At 47.9% G+C, this 23,106-nt stretch overlaps 1 protein-coding gene across 2 annotated transcripts in view; it reads right to left on the reverse strand.

Moving 5' to 3' along the window:
• The window catches only part of LOC119383042 (putative polypeptide N-acetylgalactosaminyltransferase 10), a 143,996-nt gene that overhangs the window by 40,865 nt on the left and 80,025 nt on the right, over positions 1–23,106 (reverse strand). For both annotated transcript variants that reach the window (XM_037651020.2, XM_037651021.2), the window contains one exon: positions 8,141–8,409. In XM_037651020.2, coding sequence (XP_037506948.1) covers positions 8,141–8,409 — 269 coding nt within the window. The remainder of the gene's footprint in view (positions 1–8,140; positions 8,410–23,106) is intronic.

Genomic DNA, 23,106 nt, shown 5'->3' on the forward strand with positions numbered 1-23,106 from the left:
CCTATACTTATCTGCAACGATCCGCTCTGCTCCAGTCAGCGACGCAATTCGATCGACTAGGAACACAACGGATCCGTCGGCGCAATTCCGAGAGACGACCGAATAGGCTGCGGCGTGCCACTAAACCCATTGTACCCGTTGTGCCCTCTGTGCACTCTCCACTTGCACAGAGCAAGGCGACCCGGAGTTTGTATGTGTGTGTGTGTGTGTGTGTGTGTGTGTGCGTGCAGAGGCAGAAAACTGTGGCGACCGCGATGTCGCGTTCCCCTTTTATCTCGCTCGCTTTAACAAAGGGAGCGCCGAGCGAATTGTGTGCCTCGCTAGCAGCTCTTTTCTTGGTGACAACACTACTGCTGCACTGCTTGCTCAGGAGAGGCAAGAGTGCTGCGGTGGCGGTCCACGGAAAAGGAGGAAAGTGCGGCGCAGAGAGAGACCGGCAACACAAAGGAACTCCACTGCGTACGAAGGGACGAGTAGCAAAGCTCGGCATGGGATAAAGCAAGCACACCAAGAAGGAACCATGTATGAATGGAGTGCAATTCACATTCCTGAGGACTCTCTCCCCGTACGTTCGGACCGATACTCAAGCGCGCATTTCTTGTTAGGAAAAAAAAAGTAACTTCGAAAACTTAGTATTAAATAGAAACAATTCTGAAAGTCTGATGTGTTATTGGCCGCGAGATCGATATCTGAAAGACATCTTGTCTGGTCGGACGGAAACCCACCATATTCGGAGGGAGGAGACCCTCATCCTCGATACCTCTCAACGCAGGATGTGATGCTTCTCCTTAAATCTCACATCATTGACGACAGCACTCGCGATGCCAGGGCCATACTTGGTCTCGATCTGGCTAAGGCGTTTGATCACATATCTCATACCCACATACTGGAATCCATAAATGACATGAACCTGGGTGCGCGATTTTACAATTTTGCCGCTGCTTTTCTCAGTGAGCGAACGGCTACTCTTAAGTTGGGGGAGCTGAAGTCAGAACGGTACGAATTAGGTTCACGTGGAATCCCTCAGGGGGCAATCGTCTCCCCGCTTCTTTTCAATATTGGCATGACTCGCCTTGGTCGCGAACTGGACGAACTCGAGGGGTTGGAAAGTGCGCTCTACGCGGATGATATCACGGTGTGGGTCCGAGGCGGTGTCATAGGGCGCCTTGAGGACAGATTGCAGGAGGCGGTCAACACGGTTGAAAGAAACATCAGTCGTATGTCTTTAAAGCTTTCAAGTAGTAAATCGGAGCTATTAATATACAGGCCCACCAGACAAGGACGGCGACCTAAGGACTGGGTCCCCCCTGAGCAGGTGGATGTGACATTATTGACTGCTAGTGGGGCTAGAATTCCCAAGTTTAGCTGTATCAGGATATTAGGCATGCTCATTTCAGCGGATGGACGTAACACCGAAACTTTACGTAGATTAGAGCAACATACTGCGGCTACGCTTCGCCTCATTATTAGAGTTTCTAACAGGAAAGGAGACATGAAGGAGGACAATCTTCTTCGCCTCTTTCATGCCTTCCTCATGAGTCACGTTCATTATGTTGCGTCTATGCATCATTGGCTCGCTGCAGAAAGGGAGAAGCTCAATGTACTGATCCGTAAAACTGTTAAAAGGGCACTCGGCCTTCCAATCCGAAATAGCACGGAGGGGCTGTTAGCATTAGGAATTCACAACACGTTGGATGAAATTATAGAGGCTCAACGCACGGCGCAGATCTCTCGCCTCTCGGTCACCCGGGCGGGTCGGGAGATTTTGGCACGTGCCGGAATTTCTACAATACTGCAGGAAGAGCGGATGACTTCTCTTGACTCCGCCGTTAGACAGGCACTCGTAGTTTATCCTATTCCTAGGAATATGCACCCTCAATTTAACGTCGCAAGGAGAAGGGCTAGAGCCAAGAAAATTTTGGAGCAGGTGCACTCGAAGTCGGGATCGTCGATCTTCATGGACGCTGCGCGTGCGGATAGGAATCGTTTTGTGGCCGTTGTGGTCTCTGAGCGAGGTACAGTAATGTCGGCATGCTCTGTCAAGGCAACCTCCCCGGCAATAGCTGAACCATCGCACTAGAGCTTTTGGACTCATCCCGTGTTCAGATCTATTCTGATTCCCGTTCTGCGGTTAGAGCCTTTGCCTCTGGCAGGGTCTCTCCACCTGTTGCTAGGATTCTCAGAGGTAGGACCATCACTCCACACGAGATCATTTGGTTCCCGGCCCATATGGGCTCCACGATCAGCGGCATTACCAACTCCAACGAATTGGCCCACGCCCGGGCGCGAGGACTTGCCTTCCGCGCGGGGCTTCACGGCCCTGGCACGTTGGACCGCTCCGCCCCGCCCGAGGCCGATCCTCTGGATGGAGGTGCGGCTGATCGAGGGTCGCGGGACGTTCTAGCGACATTTAACGAAGTCACTTCACATTATCGTCTGAGTCGTAGGGTCTTTCCTCCACCCCATTCGCATCTTACCAGAGGACAAGAAGTCACGCTCAGACTACTACAGACAGGGGTTTACCCTTGCCCAGCTAATGTATCTATTTATATGGATATATCTCCTGATCTCCTGACTGCCCGGACTGTGGGTGTGTGTGTACATTTGAGCACATGATGTGGGACTGCCCCCACATACCCAAGGAACTCAAGGCGCAAATCATCCCAAGACAAGGGTTTTATTCCGCCATCAAAAGTACGGATCGTCACCGTCAGCTTCGGGCAATCCAACGGGCTCACGATGCCGCAGGCAGGTACTCCCTGCCTGTTCCAACGTGGGAGCGGCCCGCAGGGGCGTCGGGGTAAAACCCGGCTCTCCTCCCTCGGTGTACAATAAAGTTATCTATCTATTGTCTGGTCGGGCAGCCCTAGGTATTGTACATCGACAGCAGTGGCGCAGATTTAAGCGCTTCCTTTCAAGACCGTAGACTTACCTGAGGAAACCGAAACTCGTAACCCATTCTGCCCACACCGCCTCAATCTGCGTTCACTTGCTGTTCACCTTGGTGTTGCCGAGAACGGTGTGCTTCGTTGAGAAAACCTTTTTCCTTTTAACGTTGGCCTCTTAAGTCGGCTTACAGCTCACCGCTAGAATCAAACACTGAGGAAAAAGAAAAGAAAATGGTGTGTTTGGTGTTCATTTAGATAGGCGAAGCGATGTTGAAACAGAAATAAAGTAAGCAAGGTGCCTCAAATCCCGAACGTCAGAGTACGAAAACGAAACTTAGGAACACGCATAAGTAGAACTACAAAAGCGCCCAGGCCTCGTTAGTACAATACGCACCCACAGCAACGTCTCCGCCGTAAGGAAAAAAACGTTTGCGAGAGATGTACAAAAACTGAAACTAAACCTTCAAGAGAGTTCGGGAGACGCGCGGCGGAGTAACATATAGAGAAAAGGTCAGAAAAATATATGAATGGGCACACGGCAGACAGGTTCCCATTTGCGTTTCAGATAAGGCTCCCCCGGCGACAGAGCGCATTCCCTTAAGAGCGGTGACGAGAAAGGAAAGAAAAGAAATAAAACGTTCGGGAAGGAATAGGCAACCCCGTTTATACGAAAGATTGAAATATCAAAGCAAGCTAGACTTTCTCGCTCCATTCGTTGCCTCTGTACACGACGTGGTAAAGAAAGCAGAAATAGAAGACGGGTGCTCGGTGAAGCCCACCCTTCGCTTTCGTTTGACTGCGCAAACAGTCTGGCTATACAGACAGTCTAGTCGGGGGCAGCACCCGCAGTTCGAAGAGAGTACAATAACAAGTGTAAAAAGGAACGGCTAGAGAAACAGATCTCTTTCTTCGTCCTGCAGGGAGTCTCTACGCAAAGGTCGCAGCTCCTCAATCCAACCCTTTATTTTTTTCATGGGGAGGGGGAGAATTATTCCGTGCCCCCGAGTTCTAAATCAGTTAGGCGACGCTGTACGTGCTTGAGAAGCAGTAGCGGGTGTTCAAGGTTAGGGCTGTGTGCAGAAAGGCTGCGTACGTGGCGAGAACATTGATGGTGAGGAGCCATTCGACGAAACGTGGCGAGTTCTGCGTGACTGAGGGAAGAGGTGAGTGAGGAGAGGTGAATTAAGCGATGAAGTGTTGAGTGAGGCCATGGCGCGAATGAATGAGTCTTTGCTTTCCCTTCGTTCGCTACGAAGCCGGTTGAAGATATTGAGCGGCTGACTGATCGAAAAGCTGCAGGGGATCTCTAAGCATATGCTTGTGAGATAAGAAGACGAAAGCGTTTTTTTTTTCGGTTAGGTTACTGTCACGAAGGCGCACGGAGCAAGTACGGAGGGATGCTGCAAAGTCTGCTGCGAAGGCTTCCCTCTCCGATACGCCGCGGCTGCACGTGGGCGCTGCAGCAGTTGTTAGCTACGGCCTCAGTTCCGGTCGGAGAGGTCGCGTGCCTTCCGGACACGGTTTTTGCGGACGGCAGCTGGGTGCTCGCTTTCACCAACCTAAGAAACTCCTTCGCGTTAATAAGTGAGCGAGCGAGAGAGCGAAGAAGGCATCGACAGCAGCCCGTTGTTTTTAACGTGAAACATTGACCCTCTATTGCACAGTGTGCCAAATTTCGCACAGTGATTCTCATTTTTTTTAAGGTTTTGCATGAAAGTTTGCTAAGAAACAGGCGCACCCAGTACAATGCGTATAGCCTTCCCGATCTCTATTAAAGGCGTAGTGCCATATACTGAAAGCGTTCCTTGATGCCAAATACGATTGCATAGCAAAAAAAAAAATCCTCATGATTTAATCATTCGTGCAACAGAAAGTTAATAGGGAATTAAAAAAAAAAGATATAGAAACTAACGCTACGATATCACACAGCTTCCAATATGGCCAAACAGGTTCTCACATGTGTGCCCTTCAAGACATGCCAAAGTTCGATGACTAGAAAACATGATACATGTGAGCAGGCTACTCTACTTCAATTATTAAAATAGTGTGCCAGCGCCTCACAACAGTCAACATAACAGTCGATCTCATAGCAGCGCATGGAAAGAAATGGGAGCTGACAAAACATTTTCGCGGTCTTCCAAACGCATTCCTCGCCTTCATTAGGGAAAAAAAAAAACATCTGGATCCGTCCGATTATGATTACTACGCAGTTTAATATTAACGCTCGCGCTAAATCCACCTGATCTAGGAAGCGAAAATAAAAGAAAGAAAAGAGCTGTTGCAATAATAGCATTAGGAGCCACAAAGAGCTTATTTATTTGACGAGGCTATCCGGTCATCGGCACCTACGAAAGCGCACGTCTTCATGCCGGTCGCGATTAAAGAGCTCCAGAAGAAGGCACCAGATATAAGTTTAGCGAAAAGAATCGCAATCGCCGAGACATTAGGATGGCGTTATTGCATCGCCGGTTTCCTCTTTCAAAGGCAACGAAGATGCCGCAGAAGTACGCGCGTAGAAATGCAACGCGATCATCAGCGAAAAGCGAAAAAGAAAAGACTGCGTAAGGGCGTTGCGAACGAAGGCCGCTCGCTTTTGTGCGGCCTCGCTAAAGCGAAAGAAACAAAAATTAAGCAGGAAACCTCGGAAGAAGCGAAAAGTTTTGAGTGGGGTTATTGCGCGAATGCCAGCGGGAAAGAATGCAGCGTCGCTGCTGTAGCAGCAGTAATTGCGAAGAAAGGAGACTCCCGAGAAGATCTATGCAGAGCGTAGGCCCCGTGTTCGTAGCGAAGTTCTAACTTGTGCAGAACACCAACGTGCCTGTAAACAAATAAGCATATATTGCAAAAAAAAAAACGTCCAGGACTTCGGCGTTCTTTGTTCTCGTACGCTACTTTAGCGAAACTAAAGAGCTACTAGGGAACGCGGCACTTTTTTTTGTTTGTTTCTCTGTTACCCGACTCAACCAACAACCTTTGCGACGAAACTCTTATTTTACCTGCCGAGAAAACTCTCGCTAGCCGGCCTCAACAAAAAAAAAAAAATAACGTGAAACAATGTAAACCTCCACAATGTACGAAGGCCGCATCGTTGCGCTTTCGTGACGCGCGGCTTGCGTGCGCTTTTGGTTAAACTTACGTTCACAGAGTTCCTCGTTCTTCGGCGCTCTTGGTTAATGGCTGGTCGCATTCGCTGGTGGTTCGCCCAGGAGCAAGAATGGCTGGAATGCGCTCTTACTAGCGGTTCCAGCGGAGGAGATTTGGGTTTTGTTTTGTTTTGCTTTGTTTTTTCTCTCTCTCTCGCGTGAATTCATCTGCACGCGGTATACCAACGCCGTTCGAAACTATTCATCCATGTTTCGTCTATGTTGTATCCTGTGGTTGTTCCTTCAAGAAACAAAATGTTGTTCCCTTATTGATAAGCAAGGAGGAATGCCTGAACTTTTGTTCTTACTTAGGTTTGTCAAGCATTCAGTTATCTTTGTTTCCTAAAGATCACCGTACCTAAAACAGGATCATCGAGGACACCTGGTACACGAGTCGGCGCGCTGCCTTATATGTACGTCATGAAACGCACAAAGCCACAAAACTCACGAAAGCACAAGACGCCGTGGGTGAAGCGAAACACAAGAACCACAAGTTTTTTTTTTTCTTTCTTTGTAGTCATGCACGCAGTTTTTTCCCATGTCTCCAGCAGATTCCAGTTTCATGGAAACTTCATCACCCAACAAGGTACAAGAGCCAGAAAAAGAAGAAAAAAGAAAGTCAGCATAGACGCATACATAATAGTCGGCGCATGCGCCGTAGATGGTTACGGCTTATAATCAAGCGTAATCTGTTTGCTCTACCTTGTCACCGGCTCTGTTCAAAAAGTTAAGCAACAAAACGCGTACCCAAAATATCTTCCCTACAACAAACACGCGTTATAAGGCGATTCCTCCCTCTAACAAACCATACTGATTTCTTTGACTCACTTCCCCGTTTTCTTCTTAACGGGTTAATGCGCGCCCTTCTTACACGGGTTAAGGCACGTTTCAATATCAAACAATTTAAGACCTATTTGCCCCTACGTGTACTTCCATAGCTCACGAAAATTAAGCGATCGGGGCTTCGTCAATAACCTCGTTTGGTTCAGAAACAAACAACCCGATAACATATCGTTCCGTGTAAGAAACACATGTTCTTGACTCCGTACGTTCACCCACCAGTTAATTTCACAACGCGCGCTCGTTACCACGCCACGTTGTCACGGCGCGTTGCCTATGGAAGCACGGAACCCCATCGTTGCGCGTGAATAGAGAAAAGCTCCGAACCACAATGTTGGCGTTCGCGCGGCGGGCGAAGATGAGAAAATACGCGTAACCAAAAAGAAAAAAGGAAAAGAAAAGACGGGTGCATGCGAAGAAATCTTGGACGCACTCATGCCTCGGCGATCGATTCAAATATCCATACTGCGCTGTACCGAGCACACCATGCTCGACGACCTCGAAGAGGCGCGGGAGAACACGCAGCATGCTTTCTCTGCCTCCAGTGCACTCGATCACTCACTTGCCTGTGTTCAAATGAAGGCATGCATTCAACAAAGTATTTACGATGCCGCGAATTGTCGCTACTCTGTTTTGTTGTGCCTAAGGGAAATCAGTGCAGCACCCGGCGAAACTCGCACCATGTGCATAGGGCGTTGCTGCACTCAGAAGTGTGCTGGAATTTCACCCACAGGCCATGCAGAGTCGAGACAACTTCCCCTGACGTAAAGTATGCGTGAAGACTGTCGCGTGTCTGCGTGTCCTTTCAGCTTTGCACTTGTCACTTCGCCCAGACGTTCTGGGCCGATAAACGTCGCCTGTACTAACAGACACACGGGAAAGCAAGACTGAAATGTACTTGACATCTGCGTAACGCGAAGCACTGCGTGAATCACTCCGCCGCAAGACGCAGAACACGTCGAAATCGCGAGACCCTTGAGTACGTGGCAAAATTGAAACTAGCCAGGTATCTCGGCGTCATTTCATGCTATGAACGACTTACTTGAAAGCAAATAACTACTAGGAAACGTGGTTCTCGTGTTTACCCTTTGACGAGGTTATGAGTGATAAGTCAAGTAATGGTCAGTCTTTGCTGTAGTAAATTGCCACGACCGCTGAGATCGCGGCTAGTCAATAATTAACCAAAACGCAGAAGCACCCGCATTAACGAAAGCGGCTTAGTAAACTATACGGAAGAAATAGCACGAAGGAACAGGAGAGGCAACTCACCCTGGATTCCTGATGTCGGGCAGCGACCTGTTGAGCGCGATGAAGTCGCTGGCCAGGGCGTTGAAGCCGTTGACCTTGTACAGTTCATCCTTCTTCTTTTCCATTCCCGCAGGAAGGAAGAAGGCGGCGCCCTGCTCTCCGGGTCCCTTGGCCTCCGCTTCGCGTTTGATCATGGCGAGGTCGTGCCAGTCCTTCTTGCCGTCAGCGTCCAATTCGCCACCGGCTGACAGTTCGTTGGCTACACCAGGCGGGGCGCGTAGATGCTGCGCCTGCAGTCAATAGGAGTGATGAGAGCTGAGGGTAAGCATAAAGTTTCGGAAAGAAGCATAGCTAAGGCCTTGCAAAGAGACTGAAAATACGTCCATGGGTGGAGTACAATTCTTAAGTATACCTACTAGCGAATCTGAATGAGATATCCCGTGCGTATTAACAAAAGCTAAGCACGTTTGCCGTTGAGCTAGGCATGCAGTATAGAGTACTAAAAACGAATACTAGCAAAGACCGTGTTATGGATGGGCTTGTAAAGGAAAGCTCTATGATTATTAACACGGTTGATTGCGAGTATATGACAAGCCGATGAGTTCTTTCAATCATCACAAGTACATTTTCATGGTCAGCACAACACGCAGATCGAGGCCGCTACCTTCTTCTGCAATTGTTACATAAATTCTGGAGGCAATACGGAAAGTCAACTGTGGTTAAAATCAGTGCGCGTTACACTCAGACGCACACATGTGCGCGCAGTTACACAAAATTACAAATGCAAGCACTCACATCAATACAGCGCGGCACGGGGCATTGGATGACGCCTCTTAATTGCAGAGTCACCGAGCGGGCGCAGCGGGATGGCGCCCGCTATGTGTGCCCCGGGAGCGCTCCAAATTAGTTTTCTTTCTCTCGCCAGCGCCTACCTCTGTTTCAGGAAAGGAAACATGTGGATGGAAGCGCCGAGACAACCGCGGCGCATACCTCATTCAACAACATCGGTCCATCCTTACGCCTTGTCCACCTCGGTGATAGATATGTTACGCTGCTCGGCTGCTGACCACAAGGTCGCGGGTTCGATCCCCACCGCGGCAGTGGCATTTCGATGGAGGCGAAATGTCAAAGGCCTGTGTACTGTCTGATGTCAGTGCACGTGAAAAAACCCCATATGGTCGAAATTTCCGGAGCCTTCCACTACGGCGCGCCTTATCATCGTATTGTGGTTTTATCTGCACGCTCAACGTTGGCCTTGAATATATTATGATTATCAATCATACCCCACCACCCCTCCTCCTTCACGCATTGCTTCATTACGCCTGAAGGCGAATCAACGCCAGTAACGTCCGTCGCATCTTCAGATAAATCTCCCTTTGGCTGAAAGGTCCTCTTACCATTAACTGTGACCGTATTCTCGCACGCGCGTAGGCACACATACCACCTAAAGCAAAACTTAAACGCAGACTATACGGTACATGTATTTCACTTTACTCTCGCACCGCCTAGCGTATACGAAGGCACAATCTACAAGTCAAAGAGAAGAGAGAAACTGCGTTGGATGTGCCACTCGATTCAAATTTCGTATCTACAGGTCGCAACAAACACGCGTGCACGCACACACCACTCGTGGTGCTCGAAAACTTTTGATCACGATTGCGTATACGTGCATCTATGTTTCCTCTGGCAGACGCCTCATACAGCTCTTCGCCGTTCGATTTCTCGCCATTTTTCGCCATTCCTCTTTCGGGTTCGCTAGACACCTCCATGTTTTCCCAAAATTTTGCCAATATCGATTCAACCTCGCACCCGTTCGCAGAACAGGAACAAGGCAGGAAGCCCACGCGTGATCGCAGGATCAATGGTCTCAGCATGTTGCTGCAGCCCCGTCGCAAGGCAGCCAGTGAGCGAGCTGGTTTTTCCAAAACGAGATTCTCTGGTTTTTCAGTATGTTCCTAAATCTAAACACGAACAGCATTGCTATAAACTATCGTACAGAATGCAATTTCGTACGTAAGGCAGCCTTTACAGTCTAAATAGATTGTAAAAAAATAAGCATTGGCAGTTTTAGAAACGAGCGTGCAGTCATATTCACGTCATAATCATCAGTACACTTATCAAACCACAGGCAACCAAACACATTCGTAAGTGAGAGATCGATAAGCTCCTTCAGCCAGTATTCAAACGCGTAGAAAATTGTTTAAACTCGAATTCTATTACTTTCCATACTTCGTTGGCGCTTCACGAGTTCTCATCAGGATCGGCTAGTCAGAATCTGTGGATAATAAGAAAAAAAATTGAATCGAGCAAGAGAAATTGTTAACTCACGCTGGCCAAGGATAGCAGCTTTTTTTATTATTATTTCTGCGCTTCTCGCACATTGGAAAGAGTCAACGAGTGAGCCACTTCGAAATTTTCTGTCGGCATTCCCCGCTCTTTAGGTCGGCCTGATAATTAGCGTATGTTGTAACTGAATGACTACATGTGTATTCTGCGCGCTAGTAGAAAATTCGGTTTAAGAATTTTCGGAAAGGGGTATTGACACGATAATTTCCCGTTGTCGTTTTTTTTTTGCGTCAAATGAAAGGCCGAGCCCCAGGGGCGTAGGCAGAAATTTTTTTCGGGGGGGGCACCTCCTTGATATGTAGTGGGGACGAGCAGGCAGATGGGGTCGAGCGTCATTTTCTGCTCTGTATGCTATGGCAAAAAAAAATTTCGGGGGGGGGGGGCACGGGCCCGGTGTGCCCTAACGTGGCTACGCCCCTGCCGAGCCCTCAAGAGCCTAGAAAATGCACTGCTATGCATGACTGAACTCTGAAAAAGTACCGTATTTGTTCCAATCTAAGCCGATTTTTTTTTTTTTTTTTGAAAAAACGATGTGCGAAAGTGCGGGGTCGGCTTAGATTCGAGTATAGATAGATTCGAGCACAATTAATAAGTTTTTTTTTTTTTCCTGGCCTTGCAAATTTCAGGGGTCGGCTTAGAATCGGGGCCGGCCTAGATTCGAGTAAATACGGTAATTACAGTATGTTTTTAAAAGCTAGTTTCGAATTCTACTGTACCCTGACGTCACGACACGGTAGCAAGATATCGCGACGCTTCCATGGGTGCTCCGCACCGTGACTCCGTTGGCGACGCACAAGCGGCCATTTTGGACGTTTTGGTACCTGACGTCATTACAACTAGCCAGACTGCTGCGTAAAGTCACCAAAGTTTGTACTGTAGCCTGACGTCAAGGTATTCTCGATTTCGGTAGGTGCGCCATGGGAAAATTGACTTTAATATCAAAATAAAATATCTTATCACCATTTGCTGACGTTCACACTCGCTCAAAGCTGCCTCTGTATCAGAAGACTTGTACGGCAGAGCAAACTCGCCTTCGAAAAAAAAAGGTGCCACTACCCCTTTAAGTCCATAGCCAAGAAAGGGAAAACACTTTGCTTCGTCAAAAGCTTAAAAGAAACCGTAGGAGTGTAACGTGGAAAGGTATGCGCTCTACAGGAGAGCGTTTGCTCCTCAGGGGCAGAGAGAATGGAGCATGCCGGAAAGCTACTGTTTTCATGTAATGCGTAAAACTTTAGACGAGAAGTACAGGTCAACGGAAAAGCAACATTACAGCGCTAGGATTTCGAGACAGGTGATCCATTTCCGGCGAACGTCCGTTGGCAGATGACAAATGAGAACCGGACACGCACGCAGCTCATGAGCAGACCGCGACTACGCGCTCGCACGTCCGACTAAATGAGAGCGTGATACGTTGTGCTAGCGGTTGGGACGAACGCGCGGTTGCTAGGGAAAGCAGCAAGCTATACCCGGCAGTAGGAACCGCCGAAACAGAGAGGTATAATAAAACGACCGAAGATCGAAAGTGGGACAGCTAACGATGTAGAAAACGAAGCAGCGACGTGCTTCACAGGGCCACACCCAGAGGCAACCGCTTCATTAGGGAATCGTCCCGGCGTGTAGTACAGGAGCGCGAATGCGTGCCGACAGGGTTTGAAACGCTCGGGGAAGCTTTCTTTTTTTCGAGAAACAGAACAAGACACCCGTACACTCAAAGTGGTTTAGAACTGTCTTTAGTATACGGGGTGGCGCAGCCGGAAGTTGAGAACCGCGCACGCCGTTAACACAGTCGCACGCAAGTGTAGACGTCACAATTTTATCGATTCAGCACTGCACGCTGAGACTTCGAGGAGATTCGGCGGTTGATTCCTCTTGCCGGCACTCCGGAAACTTCGGTGGATACATGTGCGCACTATACTGCGTGCCAATTTCCTACCAGCGCAGAGCAAATTACGAGAGGCAAATTTTTTCTCAAACCAGTCTCTTTTCTCGGCGTATATCCGCTTAACACTATTTCATAGATAAAATGCAAATGAAGCTCAAGAAAAGGACTCGACTAAAGAAATTGCTAGATAAAACAACTGAACCTCGACAGACCAGACCAACTTCTTTCCAATGACGGTGAGGGCCAGGGAGAGAGAGAATTAAACTTTATTGTCTGACCAGGCGCTCGTTCTCTTCGCCCAGAGGTGGGTGACTTCCTTATTCCAGGTAGCCATGGCTTGCAGCTGATGCCAGAGCACTGTCCACCAGCCGGAGCTGGTCCTCAGGGTTTAGTGAGGTCAGCAACGCCTCCCACTGGTCTTCCGGATTTTCTTGGATGCTCTGTTCGTCTATGGGTGGGATACTTGGATTGTTTCGGCATCCCCAGGGAGTATGGAAAAAAAGAGTTGGCTGAGGGGCGCAGTCCACCTCTTCAGCCGACCGACCACAACGTCGAAGTGTCATTATCCAAGCGCCAAAGATAACACAGAGCAGCATCCCTGCACGAGACAGGCCGAACAAAACGAAGACAACAACGCAGCAGCGTATGATGAAGCACCACGAAATAACGACGCAGTTGCAGCACAAGCCGCACAAGATTCAGCCAGAGTAGGCCAAAATAGCTCGGTCGCTAGCGCCAGAGAAAGGCTGAAAGCATGTTTTCGATTTCTCTCCCCCCCTCCCTCATCCCCTGGTGCTACTTCATGAAGTTAGGAGTGGACTCGGCCCCCTATCGGTTTCCGGCGCTACGCAACCAACGCTTTCTCAAGCGTCTGAGGCAGACTGAGGCAGCCCACACAGCTACCGACCCGAGCGGGCGCGAGCGTGCGGACAGACAAACATAGCCTCGGTAGCGCCAAAGTGCACGGTCCAGTCTTTCCCCTTTTTTGCTGTAGCAGATGCCAGCACGCCAGAGTGGTCCCAGCGCACGTCAATGCTCAAGCAAGACTCCGGTCGATCAGCAAATGTCAGAAACTATCCACTCTCTTTCTTCCTCTCTCCCTCAGGGGAAAACACACATTCCTTGAGCAGGAACCCCCCCTTCCAATCCCAGGACCCTTTCGACAAGGAATCGACAACGAAACAACGGCCACTATAATGACGACAAAAGTGTCGACCATTGAAACGCAGGCGCGGGCAAGGATTCGGATGCACCCTACGAAAATGCCCTGTAATAAAAGACGCGCCATATGGGGCCACATACGTACAATGTTTTTCGCTCGTAGGTTCTGTCCCTAGTAGCACGCAATGTTGCCACAACGTTGAAGCAACTTTCTCAATGTGGCGGCAACATTGTGTCAGCATTCGGTGCTACTAGGCTGCTTGACATTGGCTGGTCACCATCGCCAATGACATGTCCAGATTTAGGACTGGTTGTTTGGGTTCTTAAAAAAAACGTTCTAGTATGAATGCTTTCTTTTGGGAATACGGGCGCTGCACTCTTCTCGGGCGCTAAACTCCCCAACACCAATGATGTGTGTACGATGCAGAGAAGCATACGAAACGCGCATTCGAGTAACTTGTATTATGAATTGACGAAAGACTTGGCTGGTAAAGGAAAACGCAAAGCTATTCCAGCCACGTAGAACTGTCGTTCTGGAGGGCGTTTCCAAGTTTCAAAAGTATCTCCATTCGTTCGACAAATTACACTTTCGAATACGTTTACGCAGGACGAATTCGGAATCATTAATTAGCGTCTTCAACAGGGCGCTCAGAAAGGATTCTTGATAGTATCCCAAGTCGCTTAATGCAGAAAGCCGATAAGACAGTGCGCCGCTTCATGTCGCCGTATGATCGCGAGATAACCGCATCGGTAATCCACTTTAAGCAAAGGCGCTTCAGATGAGTTCACCCGGCGGACAATATTAATTCTTAAGACGACGAAATTTCTGAGGGGAACCGAGTCCTGTTAGGCATAACGCCACCAACAACGAGATAGGCACCCGTGAACGCGATTCGGTATTGTCGATTAATATCCAAACTCGTCCAAGGGCTAAGCGATGCTATCCGTCTCGTAAATCCGCATTTCGGCGAACCCGCTCGATGTCGCAGCAATGTCCCAATGAAGCGCGATTACGTAATGCGACGTGTGAAATATTATTCCAATGCACGACAGCCCAGCTTGTGGCAGCTTGCGCCTTTATCAACTTAAAAGTGCGCGTAAAATATCAGCTTGCCATGCAAACGCGCCATCGTTAGAGCTGCCTCTAAAAGCAAGAATAAACCGTGTCTTCCAAGATAAGCTTTCCTGTCCGTTCGAAGCAGCGCGCGCGTTCCTCTTGTTTTTCTTTCCAACTTTTCTCTCTAACCCCGTCAGTATTGGGGAAAAGGCTTTGCGGCTTGTTTACGAGAGCGGTGCGCGCTGCAAAGTCACCGCCGCCACCGCCGCCACCGCGCGCCACCACTTAATGCAGCACGCCCTGTCCTCTTCTCATCCGGCGAAGCAAAACAAAGACACACTCCTTCTTCGTCGTCTGGAGGTGCCTCCCACCTGCTTCCCTCACGCTCCCAAGTCTCGCGCTTCTCAGCGTCGCTCGGTCCTTTTATCCCTAGCGCCGCGATGGAATAAAGGAAAAAGGGCGCCAAGACACGTTCCATTTAATTAAGCCGGCTTCATTCGCGTTCGCGTGTATTGCGCCCGAAAAGAAAAGCAGGCGTGAGCAGAAAAGAGGCAACGACAGCGAAAAGGAGGCACTGCGCATGTAAGCCACCTCGAAGGCGGCGAGCAAACAGACTAAGGCCTCATTAAGGCCGCTGTTGTTCTTGGGTGCGAGGTGAGTGGCGAAAAAGTGCGCATTCACCTTCTCCAGAAAAACTCCCTTCCTCATGGCCTTCGCTACCAGCTGCACATCATCTGCACCTCTCTCTCTCTCGCTCTCTCTCGCTCTCTCTCTCTGTAAGAGAAGAGCCGCCGCGGTGGTGCAGTGGTTACGGTAATCGGCTGCTGACCCGAAATTCACGGGTTCGATCTGCGTCACGTTGGTCGCATTTCGATTGAGGCGAAATGCTAGGGGCCCGTGTACTGTGCGATGTCAGTGCACGTTAAATAACCCCAAGTGGCCGAAATTTCCGCACAGCCCTCCACTACGCCCTGGCACATAAATATATCGTGGTTTTGATACGGAGAAGCCCCAGATATCCATCCCTGGGAGAAGAGAACCTGTCAAAGGAAGAACACTAACGCACAAACAGGTGACAGTGTTCGGCTCTGTAAAACAAAAGTGCGGCGTAAGCTGCCAGAACTTGACACAAGACCCGTTCGAACCTCTTACTCCTTCTCATCCTTCCGTTATCGCAAAAACCAGTTAAGAACACGCAATTAGCCCTCAACGCCGCCATAACGTCGTTATTACGGAATTCTCACAACGCCTCGAGGTAATATGTCTTGCTCTGATTGTTCTTGCTTTCTGGCAGTAAAACAACGAAAAATGTATATCCCGGCTTTCCATTTCAGAAAAATGGGGGCCCACGTATAACAAATCTCGTGTATTTTTAAAGTTGGTTACATGTGATAAAACTCAAGAAGTCCAAATACGGCGGCTTCATAATCAGATCGTGTTTTTTTTTTAAAGTACGTCAAGAATTCATTTAGGATTTGTTTAAAATACGTTCCTTAGTATTTTTCTGAATTTAAAAAGAAAAAACACAATTCGACATTTGCGTGCGCTAATTTCACTGCCCGATATTATCCGTTTTGAGTACCTTGCGTCCGGACTACGGCAATGGGGGTTCGCGGTGATAAGGGGGAAAAAACCACGAATGCAAATGTCTGATATCCTAATTTCATGGTATGTTTGCATCTTAGCATGAATTCAACATATATGTAAAATCTGGAAGGGGATTAGAAATTTCACGCAACGAAATTATTCGCGAGTTGGACGGCTTCGTTGGATTGTTCCCTTTTCTTAATTGTACATTTAAAATAGCGGGGTCTTCCGGCTAACCCGAGATGAAATCGATCATTCGCATTCAAGCTTTACAACGAAGTCAGGGCGATATCTACAAGAGCAACTGCGTGAAACTTTCGCTGCTCAGAAGTTCTCCGGCACAGTTTTATGAAAAGAGCCGCCCGAAATGAGTTTCGGTATTGATTCTCAATAAGCACACCGACTGACTTTCCAAAGTAATACAAGATATCGAGAAACCGACTGGCCGCAGAAGAAAAATACGGACAAAAGGTTACACATACCACAGAGAGAACAACTCTGTTTTTCTTTCTCTCTCTCTCTCTCTCTCTTTCCCGAAGGCCTTAGCAAACTTCAGCCTGTACCGTGAGCCCGTTTTTTCAAGCAGGCTGCGAGCGTTGAACATTTTCACTTAGTGATACCATCCAGGCGTCAGCTGCTCCTCAAGTAACTGATTCGTAAGTTAGTCTACCAACTGTGGGCTGTTCATACGGGCGGCACAATGATTCACTGGGCTTACGTCCAAAGCACTATAAAATTTTCAAACCGACTGCTTGGCACAGTCGTGTGTACAGATTGTCAATGCGAACTTGCAACACTTGGCCTAACTTGTACGTGCATCTGCTAGGAGGAAGAAGGGGGGCTCCTAGAAATTACGTCCCAATCTGCTTTAGCTGCTTCCGCTTCTCAGTGAACACTTAAGAGGAAGGGGGAGAATGCGGATGTATTCCATACGACTGGTCACGATAAATAGCGCCTGTTGGCACCGCCCACGTAATCTCAGCGATGCGAGATTAAACACCGACAAGGAAAACGTACCAAGCAGCATTCTAAGATGGTCGTACCAATCGGTCATAATACTATTTAATGTCTCAGTGACATCCGCCCCCTGTTGATCTCATAACCTCTTATTCGCTATCATCACGGCGAACTAATTTCCCGGCGCAAAAGTCCGAAAATGCTCCTCTCCTCTTTCTTGCTCACTCATCTATCCACACCTTTTCTCTAAGTGAACAAGTGAACATTCCAATATACCAAGGTTAAAAATAATTGAGAACAACTTATACCGTCTCACAAACAACCATGCCACCCTGTCTGCCAAAACTTACAGATGCACACCGACGCTGACGCAGTGATAAATAAGCCGGAACACTCGATTACGTATAAGAGCATATTTAAATTCCACCATGCTTTACGCGACATGCGGAACGCGCGGCGACAACGAGCCGTAACCACGCGACACTTCAAAAAAAAAAGTGTACTACGCGCATTTTTTAGTTCGCCAACAGCACTGTGCTTCACGGTGTGAAGAAGGCACTCAATTATTCAGGCCAGCTAATTAAGCGCGCCACGAACGTTAGGCGATTGGTCACTTGAACCAGCGAGCTTCCGCTGACTACGATGCAAAATCGCGAGCTATTTACGCCGTGACAGAGCAAGCCAGGAGAGGGCGGCGCGAGTGGTGTTCGCGGAAGCAGAACAGCACGGCACTGGGATAGTTCTTGGTATAATGTATAACAATGGAATGCCGAGAAGTCGCGTTGCTGAATTGAGGCACCGCAAACAATTTGCAAATACGCGCAAGCTCTAAACACCTTACACTGTATTGAGGGTTACTCACTATTGGTACATTTTTGTTCGTTTCATGTTTGATGTTGCTTTTGCTCTGTGTCACTCTTTCGGTCGCTTAAGGTTCTTACGTAGCGTGCACCATCCCTAATTACGCGGACTTTTAGCAACTACCGGTAGGTAAGCTCCGCCAACTGCGACGAAACACGTGATAATGATCGGATTATTTATTTCCACACGATTTCAGCAGCTTGTGGCAGCTTGTTGCCAAATTTGTTTTCATCTAGTCAAATAGAAAATTTTATTGCACAACCTTAAGCGCACTATTTTTACTTTCTTCGCCTTGATAAAAGACTCCTAACGTACAAAGTAATAAAACAAACTCGTATGCAACTACAATCACAAAATAATTCTTCCCGGCGCCTTGGGAAACGAAAACGACAGGGGGTCATGACCCCACACGCCAGAGCTCGAACGAGATTATGAGAATGGCTTATCTCAATTTAATATCGCTAGACTAGCATACATGACGTCCACGAGGGAACTGAGACAGTTATCAAAAACTCATCGATAAGCGCATAGGCGTGCGCAGGGTTCCCCATCAGGGGGGGCAAAGGTTCATCGCAGCGCCTCCCCCCCCCCCCCCCCCATCCTACTAAGTCAATGTATGGGGCAGATTTTGCGCCCCCTTCCCTCTTAGGTGACTAGAAGGTTCAACGTACGGCGCAATTTCGCCCGCCCTCTTAGGTGAATAGGGGGGGGGGGAGGCGCCCCCCCCTGCCACCCCCTGTGCGCACGCCTATGGATAAGCGGGTCGGAGGTCAACGCTGGTGGAGTAAAAAAGACCGGCCCAAATTGGAAACCTCTGACACCACTAGAAGCGGAATCAGAAGTTCCGTATAAAATTAAAAGCAAGAGTGCATAAAACATTGATCGATGAGCCTCGCTGTATATATACCGTGAGTGCCAGCAGCGCGTATGACGCGTATCATGAAACGACCGAAAACACCATCCACGACGCGCACGGCGCAAGAACTAAATGCTTACCCGCATTGCTACTCTTAATGTGGCGAAGCACACTTTACAGAGAGTTTTCCGAGTGCGTATGCGGCTTTGGCTAGGAAACTCACCAGTGAATTAAAGCGAACACGCTGTTAGAATGTATAATGTTAGATACCTTGAAGACTGCAGCGCCACCTTGAGCTGTAGCCTTCGAATTGAATACACAGGTCGTAGTTGACCAAGTATCTCGCTTCTCTGCATCAAACGTTAAGATATCGCATGACTTCGCAAAGATAGGAACCGAGTAGCATTTTCTTTAGAGGCCTAAACTAAAGAGTATTCAGGAATACGTACTTCACTTTCCCAATACGAATCCTTAGCGTGGCAATATACCTAACGCAAGCTTAACAGTCTATAATAACAAATTCAGCGGCTGCCTCAATTGTTTCGTAGGTTTTTTTTTTTTTTCTCAAATTATTTAAAACGCACACGATCGGACACTTAATGTAACTGCTTTTTTATGATGCCCTGAACGGCTAAGCGAAATTAGCGCAGCGTAAACGGCTAGCTCGTCAGGAAAACAAGTGGAACTCTAGGACGTTACACAAGACACAATTTCGATGTACTGCGGCCTCTTCAATTGCACAGCGAGATGGCGTCCCAAAGTGGCTGTGCTTCCGATCTCACGTGATTGAAGGCGCTGGCACACATCTAACTCAAAATATTATCCAGGAAACCAAAAAAAACAAGAACGTAAGGATATTAGAGGCATGAAGCACGCCGGCCCTCGAAATTAAATTTAAGGATTTCTGCAGCACAATAAATTTTCTCGAAGTGCTTTCAATATCACAGTAGTCAAGGCGAGAACAGGTTTACAAACACGATGATATAGATAGTTTTACACTTTTCTTCATGTTTTTCTTGTTCCCAACAGTCCCTTGTCTCCTCGCCTTAAGTGCGGTGATATTATTAAAGATGAAGGAAAGAAAGAACGTCGTCGCAAAATCATTCAACACCTCGAACTTCAGACAAGTGGTCACATTTCCCGGTCATGATAAGCGCCATAATGAGCGAATTACTGAATAGAGTTGAACTAATTGGATGCACCACGAAATGCCAGCGCTGAAAGTTATTTGACGATAACCAGCAGAGAATAAGGGCCAGTGTACCTAAAGTATAGCAAGAGGGTCTGTACAGAACCAAATTACGTGCACTTTCTAGCTATGCGAAGAGAGGAATATTGTTTTCCAGAAAGAAAAAGTCGGAAGATAACCGAGTGAGAAAAGCGGCGGGCAATAAAAAAAAGGGAAGCTTCAGACGCAAGATATAGAACAGAAAGACGCCGATGCCTTGTTATAGAGAGCGCCGCAGTGTCTCGAGCTATCAAACCACAAAAATTACGCGCACGCACGCTTAGGCATGCATACGACCGCGTGTTGATGCAGAAACAAGCAGGAGAAAAATATTCGCCATGCTCGAACGCATAGGGCTACAGAAACCACACGAACGCCAGAACAGCCAGCGCGGAAGCACGATAAGTTATGACGTCCTTCCGAACCGCTCATTCCTTTCTTGTACAACTCACCGCATTATTCATTTAACTCAAAAACGTCACGACGTGCGGCGATTATTCACGATTGAACTAGACAGAACTGCAGCCTGCACACAATATATTATCAACGGGACGTCGAGTGTTTTCCTTTCTTCTGCCGATGACAAACGTATATAACGTATATCATGGTTATTAGTGTATGGAAAAATTAATAATATTCAAGCAAACGTTGGTTAAACGATATTATTAGATTAACCATACGAATGCTTTGCAAACAACTGCGCAACTACAGTGAGACAATTGAATAAGCGCGGAACATTCGACGCCACGTGCAAAGAAAAACTGGCGAGCAAGCGGCGAAGTGATAAAGCAGTGAAACAAAAGAGTTCGAAAATGGTTTCCCGCTCTGCGCTGGCGGACGAAAGAAACTACGACAGTGTGTTTACAAAGCCAGCAAAAACGCGATAGCGGGAGCCGGATGCCTCGAAGCGCTCGTGTGGCTAGAGTGAAATGGCTTTTTTGTTTAGGAGCACAAACGCGGAAGTTGTGGGAGGCACAATATGAATGAAGCTCATGCCGGAGCCAAAGCTCACTCCGAGACAAAGTCTATAGAAGATATGAATGGACGACGCATCCGTTCTACAGAGTGTAATGCTAGAAAGCGGTCTTTCCCTTGGACTACATTCTCGTCGTTAGTTATCTTAGACTTTTCGGCGCAAAAGCGACAGAGGTTACGTTGTGCGCCAGCCACAACGTACTGTTCAGCGAAAAGATAAACACTGTCGTTGCGCGCACTGAATATTTTGCTAACAAATCTGCAGTTTAGAGCAAAATAAGTAAGACACGTTCGTGAATTAGACAGATGTCAAAACTATCCACAAACTATCCTTATGAAACTTGAATATAGCTAAGGTCCCTTCTCAAGTCTTGCCTATACTACTGAATAGTACGACACGACAACGAAGAAGCTATTACTTGTATAAATAACCCTGTTACGCGACAGAAGCATTATCTATCTGTTCCTGAACAAAGGTAATCGAAGTAACATCAGTGACGTACTTTCATAGAGTTCCGCATGCATATAACGTTAAATGTGGGCTGAGAATGCTTATCATCGTAGGCAATGCTGCTTATCAACTCGGCATCCGTTTTGCTGTTACATTAAGAACTGCTTCCTAGATTAGCGTGGTCTATTCTTTACTGACACAGTGCAGAGCAAGTAAGTCAGCGCCATGTTGCCCCTGTCACACTCTCTTTTTCTTGTGTGCCGCGCCTTTTCCCCGTTACGATGGCATGTATAAACAAGCACAGCTGTCGTCTTTCCTTTCTTAGGCAGAATACATCGTTCATCGTCGAGCCCGTCTCCGACGCTTTCCTTAAGCAACGCCCCGCGATATTGATGTCGCTAAGACAAGCTAGCGGCACCGCAGGCCTTTCATAAATCAAGGCGGCGGCCACCAACAACGCAGTCGCGCGTTTCACGTGAATGCTCCCCCCGCGGTTTCGCTGGGCAAAACATATGAACGCGAAGCTACAGCTGAATAATGTTTTTTTATTAATTTACTGTTGTACTTATGAGGCGAGTTACCACGCTCGTGAAGAAGAATGAAAGGAGGATGAGGATAAAAGAGAGGCAGGGAGGTTAACCAATGCTGAGCCCGGGAGGCTACACTGCAATGAAGAAGGGGGAAGAAAAGTTAGAGAGGATGAGAGAAAAGTCAGTGTTGCCGCTGACGTAATTTGATATCACAGACGGCGAATCAGTCCGGTATCCTTAAGAAATCGTAGCAATACCGCTCGTGAGGAAATACTCAAGTAGCTGTACATATATAACCACTTAAAAAAATAATAAAGGTGTATGCGTGGTGTTTCTAAGCATTTAGGAGCGACGGCGACAGTGCAGAGAGGTGGATACACCAAGACACAGATTTATGCGAGGTACAGTCTCACGGTAAAAAAGTGTCTCACGGTAAAAGTCTCACAGTAAAAAGCCCTCACAAATGATACATTTGTGGAAGCGCTCCAGTGAGATAGATAGCTCCAGTCACATATATAACGTGCGTGCACGCCACGCGACAGAAAAGACAAAGAAAACAAAAATAAATGTCAAAGGAAACCAGAAAAGCAAATATTGTTATCTGGCCATTTGAGTGAAACCAATCGTGAATAAGCCAACCTAACTTCCGACGGAAATGTAAGGCGTAAATAACAGCCACCTGGCAACAGGCCCGTGGCAGTTGTGACAGCTGCATCGAAAGAAGAAAAAAAATTGACGAGGAATTCGTTCCGAGAAACCGCGAACCGCTGCAGTGACATCGCGATTCGCCAGGCTCAGCACACTCCGAACGGAGCCGGTTATTCCCACGTACATTCCAAGCATTTCTTCGGCGACGTACGTACATGCGAAACGCGTAAGCGGGCACGGTGGGACACGCTGGTAATCCGTTACTGCCGGTGCGCCAGCACGCAATTAGACGTGAAGAAAGAAAAAAAAAAGGCAGAAAAGAACACGGCGATACGCACGCGTCCGCTCCGCCACCTTCGCTGACGTACTCAAATACGAGAAACAACGTTTTCGTACTAAACGACACAAAACAAAACAAGAAAAGGAGGGGGGGGGATGTTCGACGCCT

The sequence above is a fragment of the Rhipicephalus sanguineus genome, chromosome 2 (assembly GCF_013339695.2).
Source record: "Rhipicephalus sanguineus isolate Rsan-2018 chromosome 2, BIME_Rsan_1.4, whole genome shotgun sequence".
Taxonomy (NCBI): domain Eukaryota; kingdom Metazoa; phylum Arthropoda; class Arachnida; order Ixodida; family Ixodidae; genus Rhipicephalus; species Rhipicephalus sanguineus.